Below are 27855 nucleotides of genomic sequence, written 5' to 3' on the forward strand. Positions count from 1 at the left end.
TTCTAGCTCATTACAAGCAACTAATACATTACTTTAACATACGGACATCAGTTCAAAGAAAGCTGGTAGCTAATTACATTTATGATTTCAATTTGGACCAGCAAATAAGGAACAATACTTTTAACAATGTTGTCAGAGCTAAACTACACAATACATATTCCATGTGACATATACCCTACACCTTTGCTCAAAGGTGATAGTTTCATCAGGTTGGTTTCTCGTTCTGTGCAGAAGAGAACAAACAGCAGGAACTGTTCAGAACTAGAATAAAATAGGTGATAATGAATTGCAGGTAGGGTAAATATTGCTGGTGATAAATAAATTTTTGTTATAGCTACCCTGCACTTGGAAGGATTTTGTCACAGACAATGAGGAATAGAGTATTTGCTCACAGGAAGCAGAATTAATAGAAAAGGTTCTTTTCATTGTTTGCTACAAAGGTCTGTGCCGTCAAAAGCGTGGGAAAATCTCCATTTGGACGTGAACATTACCACTATCACTACTCCAACTAACGCTGAAATTCTTATCGTTATTAAGAGTTCACAGAGATTAAACTGTAGTTAAGTTTGTGGGATGTGAGGACACAAACATTATTTTGATCACAGAATAATTCAATGGGAGCAACGCCTAACCAGCACATTTAACTTGACTAACCGGTTCCTGCATTCGCTAGTGACATAATGGATAGTTTCTGGAAAAAAAACTAAAATATAGCAATTTCCAGTTAGTCACTGCACAAGGCTTGCTTCAAGTCCTAGTACCAGCTGACCATGATTATATCCTTGAAAATAATTCTTCTTAAAACAACCACCACAGGTTTTCCACTTTTTATTATCTTTTGATTATTTTGGGGTCAAATTTGCTAATCGGGATCAAATTTGCCAAATTTATACCAATACTAGGATATTTAGAATTTTTTCCTAACTCACAATTCTATAAACTCAAGTCAAAGTTTGAAGAAGGAAGATTTTACTTTGTATTGTGTAATGCAATTCTCTCCCCACTCCTCCCTCCTACCTTTGAAGGCTATTCTAAACCTAAAACTGGTTTTTCGTATTTTTCTGAATGCCTAACACAGCACAGCTTTGACCTTCAAATGCACATACAAAACAATTGAAATGGAATGGATTCTACACTATATATGTGGAAAAGATATTTAATTGTAAAATAGAAAAAGTAGGCCAGAGTACAGTTTTAAGGGTAATTCTTCTGTGTACAGTATAGGTAAACTAGACTTTTTGCTTAAGTTTATATAAACAATTCCATAAAAGCAGTGAAACATGGAACAACAAAGCAAAGCACAGAGTTTTATCTTACAAAAAAGGAATCTGCACAGTAGTTCAAAATTTAATGTAACACAGCACTGAACAATCTTAAGGCAGCTCAGTCTAAGCACAGGACTAGAAGCCAGGAACTCCTGAGATCTATTCCCAGGTCTACCACAGATTCCCGTGGTCTTGGGCCAGTCATTTAACAGTCCCTGTGTTGCACTTTACCAGTTATAAAATTGAGACAGTAACACTCACTTACCTGCCTCAGGCAGTACAGTAAGGGTTCTTTAAAGATTTTACAATGCTCTGAAGATGTAACGTGCTATATAAATCCTAAGCATAATAGATCACTGCACAGACACACACAAACACAGTATCACAGTGAAGAACAATGATGCTAGGTAAGAAGAGCATCACTATGACATAAAAAAATTACTTGTCCATTTGCATAATTAAAATGCAAAAGTCCGTTTAGAAAAAGTGTATCGCTGAAACAATTTCAAGGCTATTGGGGAAAAGAGATCAATAGGAATATTCTAGAAGAACTACTATTTGTGTTCCAGTGGAGACATTCTTTTCTATTCATTACTGAACTTTAAAATGCTTGTACAGGAAAATTGTAAGACACACAAAGTGAAGTTTCAATGCCTCCACTACCAAATTTTAAATTGCCTCTAATATGTAAATTAAGATTTTTTTTGTTCTTTTTAATTACAAATTACATTCTTCCAAGAAATATACCATCCACAATAAAACTGGCTGCTAGCTTACTTCAAATGACCTATAGGCTAAACATTTTTCTCATAATTTTTCTCATCTTTGCTGAAAAATACCTATGCAAGATGTATGTGTAGAAATTATAAAAACATGCAGCATATGTACAAACTGAAAAGTTTAAAAAATATTAGCTTCATATACATGTAAATCTACTTGGATATATCTGAAATTAAATATAAAAATTTCACCACCTAAAATTAAAAAACAAAAAAACCCAAAAAGAAACCCAAAAATGGTTTTCAGAGAATCTGAGACAACTACTTAAAGCTGTACAAAGATTTCCACCTGGAAATTACTTATTCGGAGAAGTTTAAGTTGTTACCATGTAGAAATAACTGTTAATTCATTTTGTCACATAATTCATTTTCAAGTTGTCAGCTTAAATCAACAACATCACCCTTAAAACTGTTCTGTTTTTCAGAAGTTAGATTCATACTAAAATCAAAAATTTCACAAAAACATTGGCTTCTCGTGTTTCTGGATCCCTTCAAAAAGATTTATCAACTCATTTTGAAACTGTAAAAAAAACAACTATTTACAGTATTTAATTTTAAATACTTTTCACAATTTCTAAATTCAGAGTTTTTATGTTACAAGAAATTCAGAGCTCACGGCGTAAGTCCAGTTATCAACTTGTAGCATCTTCTCTATCATGTAATCCTGTGTCTGTACCTATATAGCGTACAGTTCAAGATTGTACTGCAGGTTTTTGAAAGTAACAGGCTTTGCAGTATGTTCATTTTTTATTAAACAGCTTCTTTATTAGTCTGGAGGCGGTTCATTGCCTCTAACTTCTGCCGATAGGCCTCTGCTTCTTGTTCTTTCTTTAGAAGCTGCTGACGATATTTTTGTGCTTCTCTGTTTGCCTCATCCAGCTGTTTCTGAAGAGTTTCTCTCTCCTATTAGAAACAGAACCAGCGATATTTTGTCAAATATGTATCAAATACAAGTTAAAATGGCAAATACTTTTCCTTTACATGCAGCTCAAGTGTTAGGGTATCGTGTAGAAACTGTTCAGTTCTTAATTGGGCAAACCTGTATGAATGCTGCTGTGTAAATTAGACATGAACTATCACACCAGACAACTCCCCACAATAAGGCTTGAAGTGCAAGTACAGTAAACCCAAGTTTCGTTAGCTGCAAAGATACCAAGCAAGTCTTCATGGAAAAAGAGTGAAATAAAAAAGTGGAAGCATGGTGATCAAATATTAACATCATATATTAACATTTCTTAAATTATTCAATTCCCTTTGTTACGTTTTTAAATTGGAATCCAATCTAACAGGATCATCCCTTTCTGTTGTATCTCTAAATCAGACAGTATAATGAAAAACTGTTACCTAACAACAGTTGGTGCTGGAAAGTGACAGCTGTCCCCTAACCGAAATATACACAGAACTGGTTTCTAACTGAGGTGATCTGAAGTGATTGGTACTATGCAATCCAGAGGTATAATTACATCCCCAAGGACACCACATTTTTATGAATTAATAGGCATTTAGCTAGATAAGGTTTTCCAAGCAAAGTAATACAAGAAATGCCACTTCCTATGAAGCTGCCTTAGGAACTAAGGAGAATGTATTTCTATCTCCAGTGACGTAGGCGCTGTCATTTTGTTTGATGCTGCACTGAGCCCAATAGAAAAAGCAATTTGCTTAGAAAAGAGTTTTGTTTTGATCTTCAACCAAATACCATTTCATTAAAGTGCATCATACTTTTATGAGTAAGGTAGTATTTGATTTCAAGTAATTCTTTCCACTGTAGTTGTTAAGTAGCCACAGGAGGGAGGTTGTCAGAGAAGCGAGCTATCTCCCAGAAAAACAAAACTCCTATCAAAAACTGAGGCCCGGTGAAAATCCTTTTTCACCTTATTTTTCACCTTATTTTTCAGCCTTTTCACCTTATTTCCATCCCAGCAGTTCAGTATCACATTCCCATTTAATACCTCAAACAGTTGTTAGAAGTTTCTCCCCCTGCACACCCATAACAGCATCCCTATTCTTCACCTCTTTCACGCACTCACATATTTTCACGGTCAGAGCCTGAAAATACAAAATACTCTGCCTGCCTTCTACTTGCTACTGTTCTCGGTACTTGTCACAGTCACATTGAGCAGTCACATGCTGTGCTGAATGTGCTGGAACATAATGACATAGGTGATCAGATCATTGCTAACAGCAGCATCTGTATAGCAAAAACAACAGGTGAAGGAGAGATGTTATTAACAGGTTATAAAGACTAGCTAGAACAGAACAAACTCCACTAAGTGCAACCTGATTTTACATACAGCTTGAAGAGCTGAAGGAAGCTAGCTAGGGTTTGCTTCATTTGGAGCATATGCTGATAAAATGAGAGCTCATCTGATCGTGCTTACTTATATGAAAAGGAAGTTCAGCTTCCACGTCTGAAAATTTGAATTCTGCTTAAAGCTACTTTATGAATGGCCAACCCATGTAGCAGCTAGACTGACGAATGCCAAATGAATGGTAGAGCCTACATCTCAAAGGATCTGAAATACGCCAATGATGTTCCAGCACCAGTCCAACCAAAACATACTGCTATTTCTGTAAGTTATCTATGTAGTTTAAGGGGAGCCAACAGCTTAAGTAAAACAGCCTTGTGGAGTGGAAAGTTGGCGAAAAGAGCTACAAGACGATTCTCAGAGAAGCAGTAAAAACAGTTGATCCGTCTACACATGGAAAGCAACCGTTCCCTCTTGAGGGCACTCAGCTCTGGGATATACTGAGCTGGGCATTATCTATGTCATTAATCTGTCACAAAAACCATCACAAATCTACTACTGGCAAGAAGCAAAGCTGCTCTATCTACTGGGCTGCAGAAGAATAAGAACCAGCAGTAGCTCACTGGCCAGCGGTTCTGCGATGCATTACAAAAAGCAAGGCACTATCACTACTATGGGGTGCGTGCAGACTGCAAACACTTGGGGGTGGAGAGGTTCTCAGACCACATCTTATGAGTATTTCCCACAGAAGAGAGAAATAGAGCCATGTACCCATAAGAAGTATAGCACATTAAGGAAGGGATAGAAAAAAGGAAAAAAAGTAAGTCTCAGTGGCAGAGACAAGAGCATAAAACCAGTATCTACCAGACAGACTAGTAATTCAAAGCACGTAGATCAGTCCAGCAACTAATATAGTCCAGCAACTAATAGGTGTAGTTTTTAGACAGCCATAGTCCTAACATAAACAGAATGAGTTAAGGAATAAAGGCCAAGTATACCGTCTAACTAGGCAGTGCAAAGAAACCAATGCTTCTGGAGAAGCAATGCAGATCTACAGTGGACTGAACAGTGAAAACTGATTCCTTAACTTTGACATCTAGAATAGGAAGGCCTACATCTGGTCTATTAATTTCATCGAATCCAGAAAGTGTTCTTAGGGCATTCTTTAGAACACAACTGGAAGTGTTCTAATTATCTGAAGTCCTTTTGTATCAGTATAAAAACCTACCCAGGTAAAAATCAAATTAGGGGATCCTGAGTGCTCTTAAGAAATCTTCTATTTTATCAGGGAATTTTCCTCATTACATGTAACTTTTCTTAACAGTCTATATATTGACAATAGGGACACCCATAACTAAAATAACCAAACCAACCATTCCTTCCAACAACAGAAAGAGCAGGGATAAGAGTTCACTAATGTAATTCATTTACAATTTTTTTTTAGTCTAATGAAATGATTGCCCTGGTTCTACTGCGTGTCACCTTTCAAACATGCAACATGGGAAACACAGTAAAATTAAAGAATGAAAATAAAAATCATTGTATGTTAATGAAATATGCATGAAAATGAAAAACAGAGTATCTGTGTGACAGGGGTTTTTTTGCTGCCATCCTACATTTAAAACACCAAACTGTTTAAGAAAACTGCTATCACTCTTCAAAACAAGCCGAAATGTTTGAACTTAACAGACCTAAAAGAGAGAAATCAAAAAACACCACTACAGCTTTAGTTGTTCACAATACTTTCACAGGAAAGTTTGTCACCTCACATGAATGGCAGGATGTTCAACTTCGAGACTTTCAAACTACATTTAACTGTTCATACACGATGAATTTAAAACAGCTGAAGAAAGCACTCTTAGCCTTGAATCGACTCTTTATAATGAAATAGAGGAATGAATCACCAGTGAGGCAAAGAAACCAAACAATAAAGATTTTCTACATTAAAAAAACATTTTAATGAGGGGAGGGGTCCCACTCCCTCCAAATTCAAGTATCTACCACCTTCTATAATGATGAAGTTTAAAGTGAACCAACTTTATGTGCACTTCTTTAATGTCCCAGTTACCAAAGTGAGGTAGCACCACACCCCTGTGAACCACAATAAGGCTCCTGAAGTCAACTGGCCTCCACACAGAGGCAGAGGTCTGCATGTGCATTTCCAGTTGTACAGGCAGGGACAAAGTCAGTCATCAAACTGGCACTTAAAAGTAACAGATAAAGTAACTCATTTAAACCAACTTTCTTCAACATTTGAGAAATGTGCTTAAAAAATGTAATTGAAACTGGTAATGCTCTTAGAAGAATTATTTGTACTGTTATACCAACTATCTGTAATTAGGAACAGGTCTACTCATTCCTTAACCAACCTAGGTTTTTCTTCTTTCACCTAACAGAATTATTAAAATACTTAAGGAAATGTAATTTCCTTTAGGAATAATTCAGGCAGATGTTTAAAAGTGTGAACAAAAGAAATGCTTTTATTGTAACAGTCATACATTTAAAAAAAAATGCAGCAAGAAAATTTCAACTGTCATGATAATCTGTAATGACCACAAAGCTGCAAAGGCCAAAAGTATTTGATGTGACAACTTAGGGACAGGGAAAGCAAGCGATGAAAGGTGGTAATTATTGTTGTTAAACATGGATAACACATAGCACATACTGTACAATAAAAAGTATTCAATTAGGCACAATTCGATAATATGAACAGAAGTTGGGGAATACAACCTTTGATAAATGAAATATCATGGAGTTGACAAAATGAGAACTTACAGCCTAGTCAAGGCAGACAGCAATTTTCATAAACTTTTGACCAGAACTGGTCAGCACAGTTAGAAGTAACAGAAGAATAAATGAGACAGTTGACCTATCGTGGTTAATATAAAAAAGCTATAATTTTAAATTGAACAGCTACATCTATTTGTCATATATAAAAAGAAAAACTCTATCAATGCTGTTAGGTCTTCTGCACTATAATTTTTAAAAAAAAAGGATGGAGCAAAGATGTGTAATAGTAAACTGCTCCAGAATTTAAAAAAAAAAAAAAAAAAAAAAGAGAGACAGATAAAAATTGACAAACACAGAATCTTAACGTTTCACATTTCCATTAACGGTTATCTAGTTATCATGAATGGAAAGGAAACATTGCTGAAAATATGATCTCACAATCAGGACAAGCATGTGGTCATAACAGAAAGATGAGGGTACAGTACTCTCATTCCCTGCTAGCAGAAAGAGTCAAGTTACTCGATAATATATTGGTACCTAGTTTTAAAAACTAGCTAGTGATCTTAAAGGAAAAACAAAAAAAAAATTAAGTTATCAAATACTTAAACAAGTGTCACTTTTATGTGCATGACCAGAGAATGAAGCAAACAGCCCTCCTATATTGTTTTTACAACTTTGTAAAAGATGAATTCCAGTAACAGGGGAGACTGAACAAGTTATTGTTTCACACACTTCGTTCTGTGGTAACACAGAAATTAAACTCTAGAACAACACAAAAACCACAACCAGATACTCAGTGCTGAACACCCTGGTTAACACATATCACGTAATATACTCCTTACTTCTATTTCTGCAGACTCCACACGATTTTCAACAATCTCAATGCACTGTCTCTTCACTGGCGGCTCTTCGCTTATCACAGTTTCTTCAGCAATGTCTGTTGCTGGAACTGTTAATACTGAAAACATATTTGTACTTATAAATACTTTTACTTCAAACAATATTTGCACTATATAAAATTCTTATAGTGAAGTAATTGTATTAACAGCAATAAAATGCAAAGACCTTCCCTTCTGAAAACATGACTATATAATAAAGTGCATTATAAAGGCAGTACAGGGAAAATTCACTAAAAGCTTTAGCTGCTTGTATGCTACTGAAGAATTTTAAAGTTGTTTGTTGCTGAGGTCTACAATAGTTAGCTGTCACTCTGGAATATCACTGCCATTTTTCACAGAGTAAACTGACATGGAAGTGAATTGCAGCAGAGTTACCAGTCTGTCAGTTCTGTAACTTATATAGCAGACCATCTCCTTTATAATGTTTCTTAAGCAAATACTACGTACAAAAGTGGCTTTTGATTTTGATTAATTAGAACACCTTAGGTAATCTGAAAATCCAGTAGTTATTAACCTTCGAGGAGAAAAATTAGGGGTCTAAAGAAATTCATACTCTAATTTACTCATGCAACCATCTGGCAAATAAGCATAGTGACTGTCATTTCAATTACTATCTATGCACATTCATGCTTTCTGATAACTAGCTGTGCTTGTTCAGACAGACTGTGAACCAAATCATTTGTCTCCGGTGTACAACTGTTCAAGCTCCACACTGGGAATCCTCATGAAGAAACAAGAGAAGGAATAATTTTTGTCTAAATAGTAGTGGCAAAGCATTTTTAAAAGGAATCACCCAAAAACACACACGTCACAAAATAGCACTTACTGCACTAGCAGCTTCCACAAAGTACATATAGCCCAGGACAATTTGTGTCACCCTGGCTTCACTGGTTCTGCCACGGCTCCTCTAAAACCTCAAGCATGTAAGACTTGGCTTTTGTTTTGTTAAGAACACACTCCACGGGACTTGAGCAGCTTGACTCATGCACCAGATTTCTAAATCCAAGCCTCACCTCCCTGTAATTTTTCCAGCAAGGCAACAGTGGAAGTATTGGAAGAAGGCTTTTGTTCTACTCCATCTTCTTAGTTTTCATAACAAGTTTGCAAGAATCAAGCTTATTGAAGGCAAAGCAAGCAGTTATCACTTTTCCCTTAAATGTCCCATTTCTCTTCCATACAGTTTAGGAATTCTTCCATTCTTTTTCCTCATGCAAAGACTCAGCTGACGTGGTAACTCAGTGAACTGCAGTGGCTCATGTGTCTAAGCCTTTCGCAGTATAAGCATTCAAAGATGTATTTAAATTCAGAATTACACAAAATTGTCCAAGCTATTTGCACCTAACAGCTTATTATTATTACTATAACTAAAATAGTTCCTCAAGCTCAAACCATACAAGTTTCCACTCACCTTGCTGTCCATCTGGCATGGTCACAATGATTGGTTGTCCTATTCCACTGGTTGGAATTGAATGGAGATTACCAAGCTGAATGCCATCTGTAACTATAGTAATAACTTGCTGACCGCCAGAACTGACAACTTGCTGAATAGCACCATCCACAGATTCTGCAGTCACAACCTCTTCTGTGGCCACAACTATCAACAGATTAGTAAAGGAATTAAGTCAATTTATAAATTAAGATTTATGTTTTCAAATGCATTTTTGTACAGCTGAGAAAAACTTTCTTCCATGTCTTTTAAAATTTGATATATTCCCCCCCGCAATTAATACATTACTACATACTACATTGTTAATAGAAGTCTTTCACCATGCCAACATAAAGCACCAACAATGTGAAATACACATGCAATTCTGTCCTGGTTTACCTTGCTCAATATAATATTTTTTTTTATTTATTTAGCATGTTTCCTAATAGATACACCCCACGCAAAACCGATGCTTTGGGTTCAGTGTTAACATGGCAGCAAGAACAAGAGTTGTTTTTAAGAACACAAGTAACTCTTCCATTGTATGCAAGCTGGACTAAGTTACACTAACTGCAGAATAATAATAAAAAAAACCCCTGAACTTGAAATACGAGCTTGAAACTACTCCTCAACCAGTGCCTTGCCAGGTGTACCTCAGGACCCAGCCCTGATCTGCTTACCGCAATGGTCTTCAAGACAGCAACAGACTGAAGGACCTCTAGAGAAGCTTAAAGTTTTGTCTGTACTACATCGGTATTTCACAAACCACAGCTTTATTTATTATACAAAGTATGAAACAGGACTAAAGGAAAAGTTCTGCAGAGTTGACATTTTTACGCCTTTGAAGGAGAAAGATAAAGCTAAAAAAACTTAAAAAAATTGTATATATAATTTTATAGGTAAAAGTAAAAATAAAAAAATCTCAGCTCAACTAAATATTTCCAATTCATGATTCGATAATGACTACACAGCAGTCAACTCTCACAGTTCTATGTTACATCCATAAGTCAAGGTAAGATAAGGGAAAGACTGCACTCAGAACTACAACACATACCACGGCTTGCACTATGCACTGTAACTGGGGTCTTGCACTACCACCCTTTTTTTAAAAAAAAAAAAAACAAAAACCCAAGATCCTGAGACAAAGAGCAAGATCACTGGTAGCATAATCAAAGAATTTCAAGCACACTAACTCTGTATTTTATTTTCAATTTGTCAGGGTAAAAGCAAAGCCTTTGATTTAAATAACAGACACTAGAGTGCTTTCTATCTACAGAGATGAAATTAAAACCCTATAGACTGTGTTGTGATGCTCAAGATGAGAGAAGGTAGATAAAACCCTGAAGCTTTCATCTTTTAAGTTAATTACAATATAACACACACACACAAATCACTCTGTAGTTCAAATAATGACTGCAGTCATTGCCTTCTGAAGATCTTTATGTTCAGAGATTACTGTCCTACAGCACTGCTTAAATATTCATAGCGTGTTTATTCAGTAAACCAAAACAGTAAGTCCTACATGAATAAGTGGTGTTGTTTTGAACTTGATTTGGCTTCCAAGTACAGGCCAGCAGTAAGAAAGACCACTGTCACCAAAAATTCCAAGTTGCAAATGCCAGTGCTAGCTGCTGTGGCAAACAGCTCTGATCTTTCAGTTTCAAACTCAGCATTGGGCTTTTAGTTCTGGAAGGAAACATTAGGGCTTCTTCAGATTGTGAAAGAAACAAATGGAGATTTTGTCTAAAAAGTTACTACATACAAAATTAAAATACCCCCCATACAAGTCCTTATTTCTCCCTTGCTCTCCTTCCATATCTATATGCATATAATCACTAGTTACCACATTACTTCATATGCTGAAGGAAAGCTGAAGTAATTTAAAACAGCAGCACTATTATTTTAAAGAATCTCTGTATTAATGCGCGTTATTTTCCTCTGCAGTCTGTGCAGGGGGAGAACACCTGCATATTGTAACAGTCATACATTTAAAAAAAAATGCAGCAAGAAAATTTCAACTGTCATGATGAATGCACTAAGACACATGCCTAATTCCAACATAAGCACATCAAATACTGCATTCCAGATACACTTCTTAAACCAGATTTTTCTCTAATCCAACTCTGAGTCCATACATACATTATGCACCACATCTGTACATAATGTCCACGTCCTCATATACACTTAATTTGAGTAACAATTAAAAATACATGATTCTATTCAGCTTCAGCAAGAAGCACCTTTCTTTCTTTGGTTTTACAAAATTGATGTGTTTTTAACTGTAAGACATGAGGAACTAGGGGGAAGAGATCAGGGTAAAGTTAACTTGGAAAGAGGAAAAAAATCTTAGAAACCACACAGAAGGCAGAACCTAAGTGCTTTGTCCAAGTTTATAGAGTCTTAAATACAGGAGGCTAAATACAAGGTAAGAGCCAAAACCAGAATTCTCAATCCTACAATTTCTCAGAGTATTTATAAATGGAACTTTTAAACAATGAGCAAAAAGAGAAGGTTTCTTTTTTTTGTTGCTGGTTGGGTTTTTTTTTTTTTTTCTCCCCTTGAACACATGTACTACTGATGCGCAGGTGACAAAAAGCTGCTTTTCTTTACACTTTATAAATTATTAAAGGAGTAAGAACCCAGGAAATAATTTGCAGACAGTAAGATTCTGCAAGATTGCCCACGCATCTGCACAAAAATCAAAGCAGAAGAACTGAAATAAACAGAAGGGTTAGATATAATGTACATTGCATTACTGAAGGTGGGAACCTACTGCATCAAGTCTTCAAGCTTATTCCTTCTGGCCTGTCATCTCCTGCCTCCTCTCTAATAATTTTTATCTTCAGTGGTTTACTGACATGTAATGTAGCTTATGCCACACCACTGCAAGGGTAGGGCCATGAAGCATGAGAACACTCTATTAGCTACCGAAGTCTATCTACTACCAAGTCCTGGATACACATTTAATGCTCTGTAATCCCATGCAATCCCTTCTTGAGTTTCTCCCTCCTACAATTAGATCCAAGTTTCACTGAAAGATATTAATTGATTGAAAACATCAGCAGCTTCTTCTGTAATGAAAGGCACTGCATTCTGGTTTTGAATCATCCACTTCAAGTGCAATATTTAAATGTCATAAAATAGTATAGCTGGACTTAGGTACTACTTTGAGAAGTAGTAGAAAAAAAGAGCTGTATTAAGAAGAAATCCTGCAAGACTTCAAAATACTTAGAGATGAAAACTCGGGTATATGTTGGGATGAAGCTGTCATGCCAGCAAGTCTGCGAGTACAGATCTCTTCCACGTTTTCAGTGAAAACTGTGTCCTTAAGAATGATGTCATCTGCAGAGCTGAATTCTGTGAGAATTTTTAAGTACCAAAGACTTGGGTCACGCGAAGTACCTCAGTTCTGTAAAATTTATCATACTGACCATCACCGACAAAAAAGCAAAATAAATGCATCTCTTTAGAAATGTGTTCAGAAAAATTCAGGTTACCATAAGCATCATAAATCTTTGATCGACAGAGGGTTGTTGCTCTCCATAGTGATCTCCAGTCACTGGCTTTGAAGTTAGGCTCATCTTGCTACATATCATATCACTAATCAGTGCTCAAAATGCCAAGCTAACTCAGAAATAAGGCTATAGTGCTATATGTCAGTATAACAAATAGTATAAATACTAAATCAACAAAAAACCCAATCTGGCCTACCATAAAACTCCAGTAGCTACCAACATGGCTGCTACTGCCTGAGAAAACTGGGGAGCAACATATGCAAAACAGCATTGGGCAAGTAAAGTATGCATAAAATACTTCACAGCTTTCTTTAAAGAGCCAGGTCTCCACCAAAACCCCTTTTGGGACTCTCAGAATAACAGAGGTTTTTATTCAAGTACACCATATAGCCTACTTCAGAGAAAAAAACTAGGGATTTCTGTGTCCCAAGGCTAGCTAACAAAGAATTAACATAGCACTTGACCTCCTAAGTGATAGTTTTACCTGATTTTCTATGCAATGGCAAGATATTAACATAAACCATAATTAGAAAATATGGTCTGGAACAGAATTTTAGTGGCACTCTCTTAGAAAGTAACTTTCAATAATTTGGAAGCTTTTGATCACATTTTAACTTTATTGTAGATAGTATCGCAACTTGCTTGAATTATAAAAGGAGGTCTTTTTCTTGCTTATATCTCTCTCTCAAACCTGTTAGTGGTAATGACTAGTCTTTATAATTCACTTCGACTATAAGACTCCTGTCGCCATTTCTTTCTTCACTTTGCGTGTTGTAATGAACAAAAGTGAGAAAGTACACAAAACAAGCACATTATTCAGAAAGAACAGAGAAAGATATCCAGGGCAACTCACAGAGTACAGAACCTTGACCAAAGTTTTTTTTCAGACAAAGCAGTAACTGGCAGGGGCATGGGGTGAAGGGGATTTGTGTTAAGAAAGAGGAATGCAAAACTCGGGAACTAGGGGCAATGGAATTCCTTGTGCCTTTCTGGCTTCTTGTCATGGCCTTATGTAATAAGGGAGCACGTATACAGCTGCAGTGAGGGACGCAGGCTGCTTCTTCCTAGGAGAACAATAACGTATTGCTAGGCTTACATTTACCTGAAATGCCATGACAGCATACCAGCCTGAAGTGGGACATACTAATCACTACATATTGTTACAAATGCAAGTAGAAAGCCTCAATGTTGAAAAGAAGACCTATAGACATTCTAATGGGCAAACTGCACATTAAGATTACCAAATATTCTTGTGCCTTTTGGGTGAAAGATTAAGAAAACTGCTGCCAAAGTATACGCAAACAACATTGGGGGCCATTTCCCAATATTTAACAGAAGGAGGCATTCAAAGAAAACATTCTCCCACCAAATGCAACTAGACTGTATGTAGACAAAGATGTGAATTCAATCTCCTGAATTATGTCTGCTTTCAGCAAGAGAATGCTACTCACATTAGGCACAGAAATACCCGTTGTGGTCAGAAATCTTATTAAGAAATAATTGTACATGTGAATCTGGCAACCTTCCAGGTGAAAGTAAAGGAAAAATTTTGTTCACTCTGAAAGAAGGAAGGAAGATTGTAATCTCATTTCTGTATGAACTGTAACTCCAAAAGCGCCCATTACGTACTTTTAGTTTATTAAATGAGGTTAAATAACTTCGCTTTCTAACCTGGTGTTTCTGAAGAATTAGACAGTGGAGCTGATGCTTCTGCTAAAGCTGCCAACGTGGCTAATACTGACGTCGATGAATTTCCAAACTGTACAGCTGACACTCCTGTTTCATCTAGTAGGATGAAAAAAAAGTTAGCTGATAAATTTAAAACCAGTGAAGTCCCTTTTTTATTGTTATTGCACTGAAACTTCTAACACACACTCTGTTCTCAGCACCATTCTGCTAAACCAAAGTGCTACTCTGAAGGCAAGTTTGTTAAGCAAATACAACTTCTGATAATTTATCTCTGTGAAGACTGTTGTTTTAAGTACCTAGATATTTACAACACATAAAAAACACTGAAGAGAAACATGGGTAGCTACTCTATTCTTACCACTGTTTTTCCTCAAGCCTTTTCACTAAATGGTGACAAATCAAAGTATAAAATCCCAGTAGCTATGCTATAGGCATCTAAATACCTGTTCCATTTGATGTATTTGCAGAAGATACCAGACCTGTTAGGTTCACCACCCCTCCAGGTCCAATGATGAACTGCGGTGTTGCTGCATGTATCGTCACAGTGTCTGGACTCTCTGGATTCGTATTGATTTGGTTCTGCATTGCAATCTAGGAAAAAAAGGTAGTAATACCACCCCAATTGTAGGTATAAAGAAGTTATTTACCTTGTAAGAACTAGAATTATTGCACATTCCACTCAAACAGGGAACATCTCCCTTGTTATGCAATATACACACATTGTGTCACATCTCGTGCTCTGTGTAAGTACACGAGAAACACTTTTTTTGGCCAAAATCTAAAGACAAAAAGTCTACTGAAGTGAAGGAGAATAATGACACACTGCTACTTCTCCTTACCATTTATTGTAAACAAAGAGGACCATATAAAGACAAGGCCCTTCTGTAGATGTGCAAGCTCAAGTATCTGAAACAGAGGCCTGAAGAACCAAGACTGCTGTGGCAGCTACATGCCACAAAAATCAGCTCTGACAGCTTAGTAATTGCCATGAATTGCAGATGGCATTGTTCTTTTTGTCTTTCTTTGAATTATTATTGACTGTTATTTACTACATCCTTTCTGCAATGAGGAGCAGGCTAAAGGAACAGACCAGAAGTTCACACAGTTCACAATGTAGTGGAATAACAGATTTATACAGTGGCATAAACGATATTTTTCATTTGCCTTCTGTTCTTTTCTCAGTAATACTTGGCACCTAATTTGCCTTTAAGAACACTACTGAACAGTGAGCACACATTTCCGTGGAAGTATCTATTCTAATCCAAATCACTTCAACAGTTCAATCCTAGTTTTTCTAATTTTGTAAAAAATGCCATCTCCTCTCTCCTGAACTCCAATTGTTAGAAAATTGATATTCATATATGAAGCTAATTGAACACTAGGGTATATATAGTCAATTGGCAGAGTAGGGAGCTAAGTTTTAGGCCTTGCTTGTGAAGACTCCACCTAGTTCTATGTACTACAACACTCAAATTTAAGAAAATAAAGGATACTTATCCTTGACTTTGTAGGTAGTGAAAACACTCTTCGGCCAACTAGTGTTTACTAACATTAATCTCATTTCCATGTCATGAACTAGACTGGAGTTTAGCATTATCAGCCAATACATGGTCTCACAGCTGCTATATTAAAAGCTTAGTTTATCCCATCTGTAAACAAGTACTTTGCTGTAAGCTCCCTTAACATCATAAATCAAAAGTTACCTGTAATATTTCTGCAAGGTCTTCATTTCCATTGTCTACTGCAATATCTAATGCCGTTTTGCAAAATTTACTCTGAGCATGAACATCTGCTCCATACTTTATTAAGAGTTCTACAACTTCTTGGTGGTTATGTTCAGTAGCCCAGTGAAGTGCAGTCATTTTGAGCATGTCCTTCGCATTGACATCAGCACCATGCTACAAACAAGATCATTGCATAAACCATGTCATTAGAAGTATCTCAAATAAATAATGCTGGTCACAGAATGAAGCCCAAAATTGTCTTTTGCCAACAGTAACATCCTGTTACCTTACACTTACAGATTTATTAAAAGTACTTCAATCTAACTACCAAATAAATTCTTTACCTCAAAGGCTTAAAGACTCTCTAAAGCATAACATGTCTTGGTTCTAAAAGTTGTTACTCACACAATGTCAAATTAGGAAGTAGTCTTATTTTGAAACGGCAATAAATAATTCACCTGAAATCATCATGACTTTAATGCTAAAATAAGTTACAGTTTAACAGGAAAACAATTCACCCAATGCACACAGTATAAATATTCACATCATTTCAATGTTGGTTTCATGACTAAAAGGAAATTGCAAATATTTGATCACAAACCATTGTGATATCCCGACTTCAGACTTTGTTTCAGCAGACTTTACCTTAAGTAAGACTTCTACTATGCTGGCATGGCCTTCTGATGCTGCCATATGTAATGGAGTTCTGTCCACTTTGGTTCTGGCATCCCGACTTACACCTGCTCGCAGCAACACTTCTGTTGTTGAGTAGTGTCCATACTGTGCTGCTAGATGAAGTGGAGATGTTCCCAACTGTAATGTGACAGAAAAAGTGTAGTTTTAACAGATGTCAACATGAAGCATTTATTCTTACTCTGGAGCTATCAAACTCAGGTGTCAGGCCACCACTTCAAAATCATTTTCCCTTGCAGTCTCAAGGAAAGAAGCTGTGAGGGCTTTTACAGAGTACAAAGAGGGGAAAGAAAAAAAAAAGTTTGAATTTCCCCCCCCCCAAGTAATCACACCATGCTAAAAACAGCTCACTGGAACCAACTTTTTGAAGTCTGTGCTATGTTTTTTCTGCCTTTTCGAGGTGTGATGTTTCAAGGGGCCTAATCCCATCTTTAGTGTTGGTCAACACACCATACCAACATTGGAAGGAACCTCTGGACGTCGTTTAAGTCCAACCCCCTGCTCAAAACAGAGACAACTTGAAAGTTAGGTCACTAAGTAGATTAAGGCTCTTAAGGGCCTTTAAATACACTAGAATTTTAGGTATCTGACCTCCCTGCACAACCTATTCAAAAACAAGCACCTCCAAAAGACAACTCAGAGCCCCTGTATCAGGGAACTCTCAGCTGCACATATCAGGTAGTTGAGACTGCTTTCTTAATTCTGACCTCTTACTATACTAAATGCATAAACACAGTAACTAGTAGGATGATTGCTGCTTTCTCCCATTAACCATTCCAAAGTTCATCCTAAAAGCCATCAGAATGAGCTCATTCACAGTCTGTTACTAAAATCAGTAGGAGGTCATATGAAGAAACAGACAATTTTAATTTTAAAGTGGACATTAGATGATGTGACTGCAGAATTCCAAGAAGAAACTCCCAAGGCCTGCAATATAAAGGCTTAATTGCAAGAATCCTATGTACTTTTTCAGGTGAGAAAAGCAAGAGGATTTACCGAACACTGCAAAAGTTTTCATTACCCAATCTGTGGTAAAAGGTGCTCCATTTGCCATCAAAATGCGAACTTCGTCATCTTGACCTGCTCGTGCAGCTTCTAAAAGTTTCTTTCCCAAATCTACTAGTGACATCTAGTGAAGGACATAAAGGAATATAAAGAAAAAATAACAACATTAATACTATTTTAAGTACACAAATGTCGCTGTCATTTTTTAAATTATTATTTCTGAACTACTCTTAAAAGTTCAAAAACTGGAGTTGGTATTTTAGCCATGAGAACAAGCTTTACTGATCGCAATAAGCAGCTTGATTTTAGAATTACTTTTGTCAGCCAAACAGAACTGACACTGGGGTGAAGATTTCCATATTACAATGCTGTAACCATAGCAGCCACAAAGTTATATCAAACTATTTGAATTGAACTAGATGTACATTTCTTATAGCAGAAAGTGGTTTAGAAGCTCTCACCTGATACTGCAGCCTGCTGCAGCTTTGTCCAACTTTCAAATGGTACTACATCATGGCTGCTATGTCACACACCCAAAGGCACTACATTCACTTATCCAAAATGCCTATAGATATTTAAGGGGTACGACTATGTAAACGTGTTCAGATAGATATGAAACACAACACCTTTCTGACATCTGGTCCATCACTATCACTTCATTTTGTTCACCCTCAAATATAATTTCTGTATTCCTAGCTACAAAATGATGTGATGGCATATATTATTGTACTATTTGCATCAGATATATGAACTAAGATGTCTGCCTGAAAACAAACTTTACTACCTGCTTCAACTGTCTACAGTTAGTAGAAACATGTTAAGTGCAAAATTTTGATTGAGACATGACCAAGACACTAGCTGAAAAACTTTGACATCATCTTTAATCACCCTTTTACAGCACTCAAAGTTCCGTATAATACAGAGCACACAAAACTGTATGTAGAAAAATGACACCTATCTACGTTTCTGTTGCATAAAAGATTTCCTAGTATAACATCTTTTGAAACCCACTCTACTTCATACTTGCTATTAAATTTGTTCAGTAAAAAGAAAATTTAGAACTAAACCATAACTCATGCTACTTAACCAAAATGTGTGATTAGCATTTTAGTCCTATGCCTATGTTTTCTGCAACCAGGATGCTAAGAATGGAATTACATTCATCAGTTTGGTTTCCAGTCACAAGTAAAATTAAGCCTGTATTACTAATAACAGCAGTTGCAAGGCCATGCAGCTAATTTCCTACACAGAGTTAGAGTATATCAGTTCAGAAAGAAATCCCAATAGGATCATTTTTTATTTCTTTTCTTAAACATACACTTCTATCACAAAACCAACATATTTAGAATGTTCTCTGCACCTGGCTCAACTGGCAAAATCCGTGTGGTATATTGCTCAATAAGCTGAAAGCTATTGACTTTGGAAGAAATTGGAAAAGGAAGACGGAAATACTGCAAATGCAGAACTCCAACATGTATCAGTAGAGCCATGAACTGGAGCAGATTACCTCTTTGTCTACAGAACTGTCTGCAGGCAGCAATATCCCCTTCACCAAGATAATACTCCATTTATGTCCATCCTTCTAGTACACATGGACATGTTGATTTGTCTCCAGCCAGAAAAGGGAAGAGGAGCAGGAAGGTAGCAGGACAGGACAAATACTGACAATGGGAAAAGGAAGGAAAAAAGGAGCACAGAGTCAGATGCAGAGGAAGGGACAACAGCTGACTCTCTTCCGTAAAGAGCAAAGGAGAAACAGGAATAAGAGAAAAATCTACTATCCCCATTAAAGGGAGACACTAGGATTAATGATATAAAACAGTAATAGGACAGAGACGGCATTTGGCAAGTGCAGCAGTGAGATGAAGGAATATAGCACTCTCTTTATATAGCACCCTTTTGGGGGGGGGGGGCAATCCAAGAAGGAAAAAAGAACGCACAGACACTTTTTCTGGTGGTCTAATATCACCACATCAAGGTCCTCAGAAGCAAAAAAAAAATCTGGAAATTAATGCAAAATACTAGAGTTAGGAACTAATCCGGAAAGATAACAATTCATTTTCCTTATATTTATTTTTGTTAAACACCAGTAGAGGAGAAGGAACTAATAAAGTCTCCTTTTGGAATTACAGAGTAATTGAGGCTGGACAGGACTTCTCAAGGTCACCTAGTTCAATCTCCCAGTCAGAGCTGGCCCAACAGGCTCAGGCTGTGCAGGGCTCAGTCCTGAGAGTTTTGAATATCTCTGTGGATGAACATCCCACCGCTTCTTCAGCCTCATTCCAGTGTCCGACCACCCTCATGGTGAGGGCTGCCTTCTGCATATACCTGTCCTTCTCCACTAACCAAAAAGACAGCCTTGATAACAAGCTTATACTTGATGTCTGTTAGACAACAAAATAGGTGAATTAAATTACAGTCTGCACATTTAACAACTACACCTATTCAGAACCCACTGACCACATCTATACTGGTGAATTAAACTGCAAAGTTGTTACCAAAACCCTATGCAGAAAAAAAATTCAATTATGGTGGCTTGCAGAATACAAGTCTCACTCCCAGGGGACGTTAGGGACAAACTTCAGCCCGAGATGGACACCTTTCCAGTCTCTCTGAACCACTGCTGTTGAACACGCTGCCAGAGTGACAGCACATTCAGTTCCCATCCCAATGCAAAACTAAACAACATTGTACTACACTTAATAAGAAATGTTCCAATCAAGGAAAAAAAGAGGGACATGGAAGATCATACATGCCATAACTTTCATTACCATGCATTACTTACATTAACCAACACATTCTTGTTTGATATAAAGTGTTTGTATTTTAAACAAGAACAAAGCATCACAGAAATTAACATACGTTTCATGATGTAGAATTTTAACTTCAGTTAAAACAACACAAATTTATTTTGGTAATGAAGTAAAATTTCAGTTCTCATAGGTTACTTGAAAGCATGCTTGGGCCATCTAGTGGAAGAAAGTTAGAAACCTAGCACAATTACACAAACTCAAAAATCACATTATATGTCAACAATGCACTAACAACAGCAACAGATGAGGCCTTTCCAACAGAAGACTCATGCACATTTAGTCACTTTTAACCAACGAATACTAGCATTCACGAAATTGCTCAAGAGTAGTTAACCCAAAGCTGATTTCTACTTGGCAGACCATTCCAAGGACCAGTATTGTAAGGTCAGGAAACCCTTGAGTAATAACATGCCCCATGTTTCCCCCATACTCTTCCACTCCTAGTAGTGGGACATACAGAGAACGGTCCGCAGTGTCAGAATTTACCTTTCTTCCCTTTTCAGAAAAATTCTTCAGCTGCTCTCTTGAGATCAGTTAGTCACACTACAATAGCACAGTGCTACTATCAAAAGCAAAGTTCTATATATAGTACAATAAAATACATTTAAAATTTAAATAATATTTCCATTTCAAAGCAGCACTCTTAGTTAAGCACTGCTACTACTCCACGTAGTGTTACAAATCAACTCTGCTGAACTGTGTTAGAGGGTACTCTTCAGTAACTGTCATTTCCATCAAGCTTGGCTAGCATGACAGCTGGGTAATGCTTTGCAAGAGGATTCTTTCAGACAATAAAAACATCGCTGGCTCTGAAATAAAGTCTTGAGACTATTATAGTTATTCTTATGGCAATATGACTATGTTTTCAGCCTTCTACCAGCTCCTACACAACTGTGTGAACAGAGGGGTTTGTCTACAATTGAGTAAATAGGGAACCCAGCTTCTGCTGGATTTGGACTTCTTTGCATTAACCACCTCCTGAACTTCCACGTTTCATTACTGCAATGCATTACTGCAATGCATTCTGTACAGTATCATTACCCAGATGCCACAATGAACTGGTAATTAAAATTTACATCAAATTATTATTGCTATTCTACTTCTGTTCAATAGGAAATCACAGTGCTTTTTTGTATCCACCTCAGATTTTTTTATACATTCTGTAAAACTCTGAACATCATGCTGTTACCAGAAGGGTATATAACAGCACTTGATGGGAGTTTAGGTGGAACTGTGTGCAAAATGGGCTCTGTGGGGAGGGAGAGGATCTGAAAAACATGCAGCTTGGGAAGCCTGGGTCCCACATCACAGCCTACAGACAATAGAGCAACACAGTCTGCAGTCCAAAGAAAGCTTAAAATATTGGCTTAAAATATTGCAGCACCTTTCAGACCGGTGTCCTGCCCCAAGGATCCTGGACCCAGCCTTTATCACCCTTCTACCACTGCAGCGGTGAACATCAGCCAGTCAAAATCAACAGGCACAGACCAGCTGTTGCAGAACACCTGCTAACATGGAGATCTTGCAGCCACCAGAGTACTTCTACCAAGGCATGCTCCTAAAAAAGACATACTTACACTAGAAGAGCATGGACTGCACCAGTGCAATTTACCAGAAGGTAAACTGAATCAACATGCACCCTATCTATGACAAGGATTTGCAATCATTCCTAAAAACCCCAGGACAAAGTTCCATAAAATGCTAATTAAACAGGTTTCCCTACTGAAGTGACATGCAGCGGAATCATACTTGGAAGATAGCTCGAGACCCGTCATCTCACACACCCATTACATCTGGAAAAAGAATGCCCTTTTCAGAATGTCTTTTTCTTTCCACTGTTTCAGAAAACAATCAACCTGCTTCCCCAGACCCGATCTTCGCAAATGCTATCATCCTACTGCTTTCAGCATTGCACAGTATCACTAGAAATTTAGAATAGCAATTTCCAATTAATTTTATATGCCTATCCATACCAAGATCAAAAATATTTTAAAGTTCAGGTATAGTTAGCAATAACTATTTAAATCTTTAGTCAAGCACTGTTTTGATCACTATTAGAATTGAAATAATAGGTAATAGGATCAACTTGCTCTTTTTTTTTTTTTTTAAATATCCTGATGTAACAGCACAATACTTGAACTCAGAACAACTCTTCGAAGAATTTTTTATTTCAATTAGTTTTGTAACTTCTAAAGGAACCAGAAGGTCTGCATTGAACCTAGGCATATTTGCATGTGCTTTTACCTTATATATAATTTAATAGTGATTATAGCAACTTACATGGGATAAACTCAAAAAGTTCCTGTATTGTTTCCTAGGGGAATCATACCCTTCCAAATGTATTTTGACAATAATTTCACATGACATACTTCAAATCTTAATATAAGTATCATAGGCTTAGAGTATCCACATTTCTATTACGGTAAGGAAAATTACACTAATATATTAATAGCAGTTGGCTTTAATTCCAGTGCTTTCACCTTTCCTCTACGACTATGTTGTGTTCGTAACTAAATTCTCTCTAGTTTGTTTAAACAGCAGCATGACCTTCATGTTGGACTATGTATGCATCCAATGAAAAATATCTGATCTGAGAAAACAGATCAGAAAAGCAAACATACTGTTGAATAGCTTAGTGGGTAAGATAGTCAAGCCTGTAGTGATGCAGGTCTGTCCTCCAATTAGGTTCACAAATTAATTTAAATTAGCACCAATCATCAACGTAACTCCATTAAATAATGCAGATAGTGAAAACTCTTGTCCTTAAAAAGGGGAGCACAGATTTGGCCGTTATTGGCAACAAAATGCAGCAACTAAAAAAATATTATGATGCAACAAGGGTGAGCCACTGGCACCAATCAAGATTTGGGTTGGCACTGCCAACAAGCTACAAAGCTTTCACAGATAAGTTTGGCACGAGATACCAAACAGGTTACATTACGGCAGTTACGACTGACATGAAGAATCTAAGGGCTTGTGAGGTAGCCTTTGAACTGTTCTACAGCATTAAAAGTATGTCTCAGATTAACTGAAACTTGAAAATATCCTCAAACAAAAACCACCAGCCTCTCTAATTAAAGCTTCTGTTTTATTATGAGGAATCTTCCTTGGCAGTTTCCATCTAGCACATAGGCCCCCCCAAAAATAGAAAACAAACTGTTTTCAGCAAAGGAAGTGGGTCATGAACAAGAGTCTACACCTAGTGTATGCTGATCTGCCATGTACACTCTTTAACCTTACACAGCAGATCTGTGTAGCCTTGCAAGTATTTCTGTGCATACACACTTCAAGCAAACTGCTTAGTCTTTAAAAGCCGTATTTAAAAAAAAATCATTAAGCTAAAGTACTCCAAGGTGTGCATTCACAACTTTTAGCACATTTAATTCTAATACGCAGCATTTGCTATTAAATAAAAGCTACCTTAGTAACCAGGTTAAAGGACAAACACAACTGCTTTGCATTAAAAACTCTAAGCGTAACTTAAGAGTTCCTACAGGGGATTTCACCAACAGAAACTACTTTTGACTCCTAGGAGAGAAAAGAAAAACCGCAGTCCGAACCAACACATCTCATCCCACGTTTATGCTCCCATCACACGCTTTATTAAGAGGCCAACGCAAGGGTTACAGACTCCGGGCGAGGGACACTGCAGAGGAGGGAAGCGCTCCCCTCAGGGCACCTTTGGCGCCAAGCTCCGGCACGCAGCTCAGCCGCCCCCGGGCCGTGACAGCAACCGGCCCCCCCGCCACACGCCAGGCCCGAGACCGGCCCCCCGCGGCCCCGACCGGGCTGCCCGGCGGGGAAAGACGCGGGAGGCGCCGGGCCCCGCTCTGCCCCTCAGGGCCCGGGCCCCTCGCCGGCCCCGCCGCCCTGGCCCGGGCCCGCGGGGCAGCCGCGGGAGAGGGGCCGCCGCGGGCACCCGGGCCCCGAGGCCACCGGTCCCCCCCCGCCCCGCCGGCCGCGCGGCGGCCCCCGACCCCGGCGCAGGCCCTGCCCCACAGGCCGCGCCCGCCGCCCCGCGGGCCGCCCAGGCCGCCGCCGCGGCCCAGGCCGCCGCCGGCGCTGCCCGCGCCCCCCGCACGGCGGGGTCCCCGGAAGGCCGGCCAGCGCGCCCGCTCTCCCCAACAGGAAATCCTGGCTGGGCTGGGCGCTGCGGAGGGAGCCGCGGCGCCGGGTTCCGGGGGAAGTGGAATTATTTTTTACCAGCGAAGAGATCAACTTCCACATCCGGTAACAGGGCCCTATACAAAGGCGCAGACTGACCTGGAAAAGCTTGGCCGGCCCGGGGGGGTGAGGGAGACAGGGCGCGGGGAAGGGACCTTACCGTGCTGCCGGCCCGGCCGCCGCCGCCGCGACAACAACCAGGGGCGCCGGAGGCCGCCGCTCATCGGCGCCCAAAAGCCCCACACAAAAGTCCCCGCTGCGCCTGGCGGAGGGACACGGCGAGCGGAGGGAGGGGAGGGGCGCCGCGCCGCGCCGCCCCGCCGCCAGCCCGCGCCCGGGCGTGAGGCGGCGCGGGCCGCCGCGGGCAGCGCACGGAGGGGCGCCCGGCACTTACCATGGGGCGCAGGTATTACCTTATTACACAAATATCCCCGACAAAAGGGGCTCGGCGGAGGGATACGGCCTCGGTGCCGCCTGCCGCGCATGCGCGGCGGCGCGGGGGAAGGCGGGGGAAGTGGGGACTGGAGGCGCCCGCCATGTTCCGTCCGCTTCCCGCCCGGCGGGGGGGCAGGGCGCTGCCCGCCGCCCTCGGCCGGCCCCGGGGGTGGAGGCGAGCTGTCACCGTGCCGGGGCGGGGGGGGGGGGGGCTCCCTAAAAGCAGCTCAAGAAATAAGAAACAGGGCCGCCATCCCGCACGCCGGCCTTCCTGGGGCTCCTCTTTGCCACAGGGCAGCGGGGGTTGCTTTTCCCGCCTCCCGGCTGCTGGGGCTCCGATCGTGTTCCCTGGCGAGGGTGCCCTGCCTGAGCAAGGACTTCGCTGCCTTGCCTCCCCTAGGCAGGGCTTTAGCTACGCTTCGGGATCATAGAGATAGGATGTGGTACGGATGATAATTCCAAAACGATCGTAAGCCCTTGCTGCTCTGTCAGAGAGCTCCGGCCTTCAGTCCCAAACTGGCACTGGACCTGACATCCCAGCCCCTGAAATGCTGAAACAAAACCAGGAGAAACAATGCAAAGTGGTCATGCTCACGTTTTCCCCAAAGCTATTCTGAGTCATAGAATCATAGAATCATTCAGGTTGTTGACTTTAAGATCATCCAGTCCAACCATTAACCTAACATTACCAATCTTCTGATACCGCCGTAAAGCACAGATCCCACAATCTACATCCTTTGGAAAAAGATACCGATTGCAAAATAATCCTGTTATGTTGGAGATCATAATACCTACTAGATAATCAGAGGAATACTTGTAACAACATTGTTTACAGATCCATTGTTTTTTGCCCATGACTTACCTAACACGGCTTTGGAGAAAATACAAATAACCAGATTCCAAAGAGCGAACATCGCCTCGCAGATATCACCGAACTGAATCCTCGAGTCACTGCTGAAACAGACCCGTTCAGTCCCGGGGAGAAAACTGCGGCAGCAGAGCAGCCCTCCTGGCTGAGCGCGATGGCGGGGCTTACGCCACCCTGGCTGACGGGACTCTCTCCAGTTCTTGCAGTATTTTTTATTTGAGTTAGGCTGCAAGGACGAATTCTCCATGCGCTTTTTGGAAAGCCAGTTAATCCTTCTATATACCTGGCTCGGGGACCTGTTGACTGACTTTTCCAGGAGTGACCAGCCAGAAGGCGGCACTAGAGAACAAGTCCAGACACCTCTCGGGGCTGTCACTTGTCACCAGGGTATAGAAACCTTAAATCCAGCCTTCACCACATCTCTTTTCTGTTGTTTGTAAGTGTTCTGTGTCTACCCTCAAGCACTGAGCTTGCCATATTACGGGTTTTCATTTACACAGTAGCAGGAAATAAAGAAAATGTTTCGATGTCCTCACAGGCATGCATCGATGTCGTGGTTTAGCCCCAGCCAGCAGCTAAGCACCATGCAGCCGCTCGCTCGCTCCCCTGCCCCCATGGGATGGGGGAGAGAACTGGAGGAGTAAGAGTGAGAAACACTCCTGGGTTGAGATAAGAACAGTTTAATAATTGAAATAAAGTCAAATAGTAATAATAACAAAACACTACTAATAATAATACTAATACTACTACTACTAATAATAATAATAAACAAAGCAAGTGATGCACAATGCAATTGCTCACCACCCGCCAACCGATACCCAGACAGTTCCCGAGCAGCGATCGCTGCCCCCCGGCCAACCCCCCCCAGTTTCTATACTGAGCATGACGCCATATGGTATGGAATAGCCCTTTGGGCAGTTTGGATCAACTATTCTGGCTGTGCCCCCTCCCAGTTTCTTGTGCACCTGGCAGAGCATGGGAAGCTGAAAAGTCCTTGACTTGCATAAGCAGTACTTAGCAACAACTAAAACATCAGTGTGTTATCAACATTCTTCTCATCCGAAATCCAAAACACAGCACTATGCCTGCTACTAGGAAGAAAATTAACTCTATCCCAGCCGAAACCAGGACAGTCGACGAGCAGGAATGCCTTGTGACATTAGCTACAGCACTATGGAAAAGCAAAACGTTCTGTATTATTGAAAATCTTTTATAGAGGTGAAGAATGCAGTCTGCATGTAGTCTGTTAGCACTGTATATGAGTTTTCATTATTATGATCACAAAATCCATCTTTCAAATAATCATGTCCCATGTTGGGGTTTTTGACAGAATTCACCAAAAGTACATTTAAGAGAGAGACATTTGATGTCTGATGTAGGCAAGTCAAAATACATCTCACATCTGTGAAGTACCAGGTTTCTTTTCCTTTATTTTACCCTGCTTTATAAGATGGTTCATTTATAGTTTTTGTTAACTAAATAATCTAATACATTATATTAAAAAGCACAATGGTTTCTACTGTTTCAAATTCTTTTCTTATTTCTTCAATACTGCTACACAGTAACATATATGCTGATAGGAAAATGTGTTTTAACCTAAGGCA

General features: G+C 39.4%; 1 protein-coding gene across 4 annotated transcripts; it reads right to left on the minus strand.

Moving 5' to 3' along the window:
• Nucleotides 1-1140: 1140 nt before the first annotated feature.
• GABPB1 (GA binding protein transcription factor subunit beta 1) lies at nucleotides 1141-25390 on the minus strand. Of its 4 annotated transcripts, none has more exons than XM_075714047.1 (9): nucleotides 25362-25390; nucleotides 17988-18095; nucleotides 16919-17086; nucleotides 16253-16447; nucleotides 14993-15140; nucleotides 14532-14645; nucleotides 9328-9513; nucleotides 7863-7978; nucleotides 1141-2947 (listed from the first exon to the last, which is right to left on the minus strand). In XM_075714047.1, exons 2-9 carry the CDS (start codon nucleotides 18093-18095, stop codon nucleotides 2795-2797), a joined length of 1188 nt encoding a protein of 395 aa, XP_075570162.1. In that variant the 5' UTR covers nucleotides 25362-25390; the 3' UTR covers nucleotides 1141-2794. The 4 variants fall into 4 exon arrangements, with proteins under 4 accessions (XP_075570162.1, XP_075570163.1, XP_075570161.1 ...); XM_075714048.1 differs by lacking the exon at nucleotides 25362-25390 and adding an exon at nucleotides 18433-18456 and having other exon boundaries at nucleotides 15029-15140; XM_075714046.1 differs by lacking the exon at nucleotides 25362-25390 and adding an exon at nucleotides 18433-18456.
• Between the last annotated feature and the right edge of the window lie 2465 nt (nucleotides 25391-27855).

This window comes from Pelecanus crispus, chromosome 7 (assembly GCF_030463565.1).
Source record: "Pelecanus crispus isolate bPelCri1 chromosome 7, bPelCri1.pri, whole genome shotgun sequence".
NCBI classification, from domain to species: domain Eukaryota; kingdom Metazoa; phylum Chordata; class Aves; order Pelecaniformes; family Pelecanidae; genus Pelecanus; species Pelecanus crispus.

Excerpts from the sequence above, each read along its gene's own strand:
- GABPB1 (XM_075714047.1), bottom strand. The coding sequence starts at position 18,095 with ATGTCACTAGTAGATTTGGGAAAGAAACTTTTAGAAGCTGCACGAGCA. Across the intron at positions 16,448-16,918 it reads TAGTAGAAGTCTTACTTAAG|CATGGTGCTGATGTCAATGC; the intron begins GTAAAGTCTGCT and ends TCTTGTTTGTAG. Across the intron at positions 7,979-9,327 it reads CATGCCAGATGGACAGCAAG|TATTAACAGTTCCAGCAACA; the intron begins GTGAGTGGAAAC and ends ATATGTTTTCAG.